The 2,577-nt window shown below is 57.5% G+C and overlaps 1 protein-coding gene across 1 annotated transcript; it reads right to left on the bottom strand.

Moving 5' to 3' along the window:
• Positions 1-555: 555 nt before the first annotated feature.
• Positions 556-2,571, bottom strand: LOC116217773 (N66 matrix protein-like). The gene is made up of 2 exons (XM_031557706.1): positions 1,836-2,571; positions 556-1,722 (listed from the first exon to the last, which is right to left on the bottom strand). The coding sequence occupies exons 1-2, from the start codon at positions 2,567-2,569 to the stop codon at positions 1,698-1,700; spliced, it is 759 nt and encodes a 252-aa protein (XP_031413566.1). The 5' UTR covers positions 2,570-2,571; the 3' UTR covers positions 556-1,697.
• Between the last annotated feature and the right edge of the window lie 6 nt (positions 2,572-2,577).

The following is a 2,577-nucleotide window of genomic DNA, read 5'->3' on the forward strand; positions in this document are numbered from 1 at the left end:
CACCGTGGGGACAATGGGGACAATGGTGACACCACAGCCATGGGGACACCTTGGGGACAATGGGGACACCACCAGGATGGTGACACCTTGGGGACAATGGGGACAATGGGGACACCACCGTGATGGTGACACCTTGGGGACAATGGGGACACCACAGTCATGGGGACACCTTGGGGACAAGGGGGACACCACCGGGATGGTGACACCGCAGGGACAATGGGGACAGTGGGGACACCACAGCCATGGGGACACCGTGGGGACAATGGGGACACCACCATGATGGTGACACCGTGGGGACAATGGGGACAATGATGACACCACAAGGATGGTGACACCACAATGTTGACACCATGGGGACAATGGTGACACCACAAGGATGGTGACACCACAATGGAGACACCTTGGGGACAATGGGGACACCACCGTGATGGTGACACCTTGGGGACAATGGGGACAATGGGGACACCACAGCCATAGGGACACCGTGGGGACAAGGGGGACACCACCAGGATGGTGACACCTTGGGGACAATGGGGACACCACAGCCATGGGGACACCTTGGGGACAAGGGGGACACCACCGGGATGGTGACACCGCAGGGACAATGGGGACAGTGGGGACACCACAGCCATGGGGACACCGTGGGGACAATGGGGACACCACCATGATGGTGACACCGTGGGGACAATGGGGACAATGATGACACCACAAGGATGGTGACACCACAATGCTGACACCATGGGGACAATGGTGACACCACCGTGACGGTGACAATGGTGACACCACAAGGATGGTGACATCTTGGGGACAATGGGGACACCACCATGATGGTGACATCGTGGGGACAATGGGGACACCACGGGGACAACGGGGACAATGCTGACACCACAAGGATGGTGACACCACAGTGTTGACACCATGGGGACAATGGTGACACCACAGCCGTGGGGACAATGGGGACACCACCATGATGGTGACACCTTGGGGATAATGGGGACACCACAGCCGTGGGGACAATGGGGACACCACCATGATGGTGACACCGTGGGGACAATGGGGACACCATGGGGACAATGGGGACAATGGTGACACCACAAGGATGGTGACACCACAATGGGGACACCATGGGGACAGTGGGGACAATGGTGTCACCACCAGGATGGTGACAGCGTGGGGACAATGGGGACATCACAGCCATGGGGACAATGGTGACACCACAGCCATGGGGACACCTTGGGACAATGGGGACAATGGTGACACCACCAGGATGGTGACATCACGGGGACAATGGTGACACCACAGCCATGGGGACAATGGTGACACCACCAGGATGGTGACACCCCGGGGACAACGGTGACACGGCAGTGATGGCGACAATGACGCTAAGGTGACAACAGTGCCACCGTGGTGACGGTGACACCACCGTGATGGTGACAGCACAGTGATGGTGACACAGTGGTGACAATGGTGACCCAGCGGTGACGGTGACAGCATCGTGACAGGGACGCGGTGGTGCCGGTCACGTGACATTGACGTGGAGGTGACATTGGTGGTGACCCGGCGGTGACATCATGGTGACATTGACCCAATGGTGACACTGACCCGGTGGTGACGGTGACCTGGTGGTGACAGTGACATCATGGTGACGGTGTCGGGGTGGTGATGGTGACATCGAGCTGGTGGTGACGGTGGCGGTGTCACGGTGGTGACATCGACATGGTGGTGACACCGTGGTGACATTGAGCCGGTGGTGATGGTGACAGTGCCATGCTGGTGACATTGACACAGTGGTGACACCGTGGTGACAGTGACACAACGGTGACGGTGACACGGTGGTGACACCGTGGTGACAGTGACACAATGGTGATGGGGACGGTGTCACAGTGGTGACATCGACATGGTGGTGACACCGTGGTGACAGTGACACAATGGTGACGGTGGCAGTGTCATGGTGGTGACATCGATATGGTGGTGACGACCACGGTGACATTGACCCGGTGGTGATGGTGACATGGTGGTGACGTTGACCCGGTGGTGACAACCATGGTGACGTTGACCCGGTGGTGCCGGTGCCGGTGCTGTTGGCCCAGCAGTGATGATGACAGCGATGGTGTTGCTGCGGTGACGTTGACTTGGTGGTGACATTGACCCAATGGTTCTGGTTCTGGTTCCAGTTCTGGTGCTGTTGACTCAGCAGTGATGGTGACAGTGATACTGATGCAGTGGTGCCATTGGTTCCGTTGGATCCATTGGGTCCATTGGTTCCATTGGGTCCGTTGGTTCCGTTGGTTCCATTGGGTCCATTGGTTCCATTGGGTCCATTGGTTCCGTTGGTTCCATTGGGTCCATTGGGTCCATTGGGTCCATTGGTTCCATTGGGTACCATTGGGTCCATTGGGTCCATTGGATTCCGTTGGTTCCGTTGGTTCCATTGGGTCCATTGGGTCCCATTGGGTCCATTGGTTCTGATGGGTCCACTGGGTCCATTGGTTCTGATGGGTCCATTGGGTCCATTCGTTCTGTTGGATGCATTGGTTCCATTGGGTCCCATTGGTTCCATTGGTTCCATTGGGTCCA

Source organism: Meleagris gallopavo, unplaced genomic scaffold, assembly GCF_000146605.3.
Source record: "Meleagris gallopavo isolate NT-WF06-2002-E0010 breed Aviagen turkey brand Nicholas breeding stock unplaced genomic scaffold, Turkey_5.1 ChrUn_random_7180001950344, whole genome shotgun sequence".
Classification (NCBI taxonomy): Eukaryota; Metazoa; Chordata; class Aves; order Galliformes; family Phasianidae; genus Meleagris; species Meleagris gallopavo.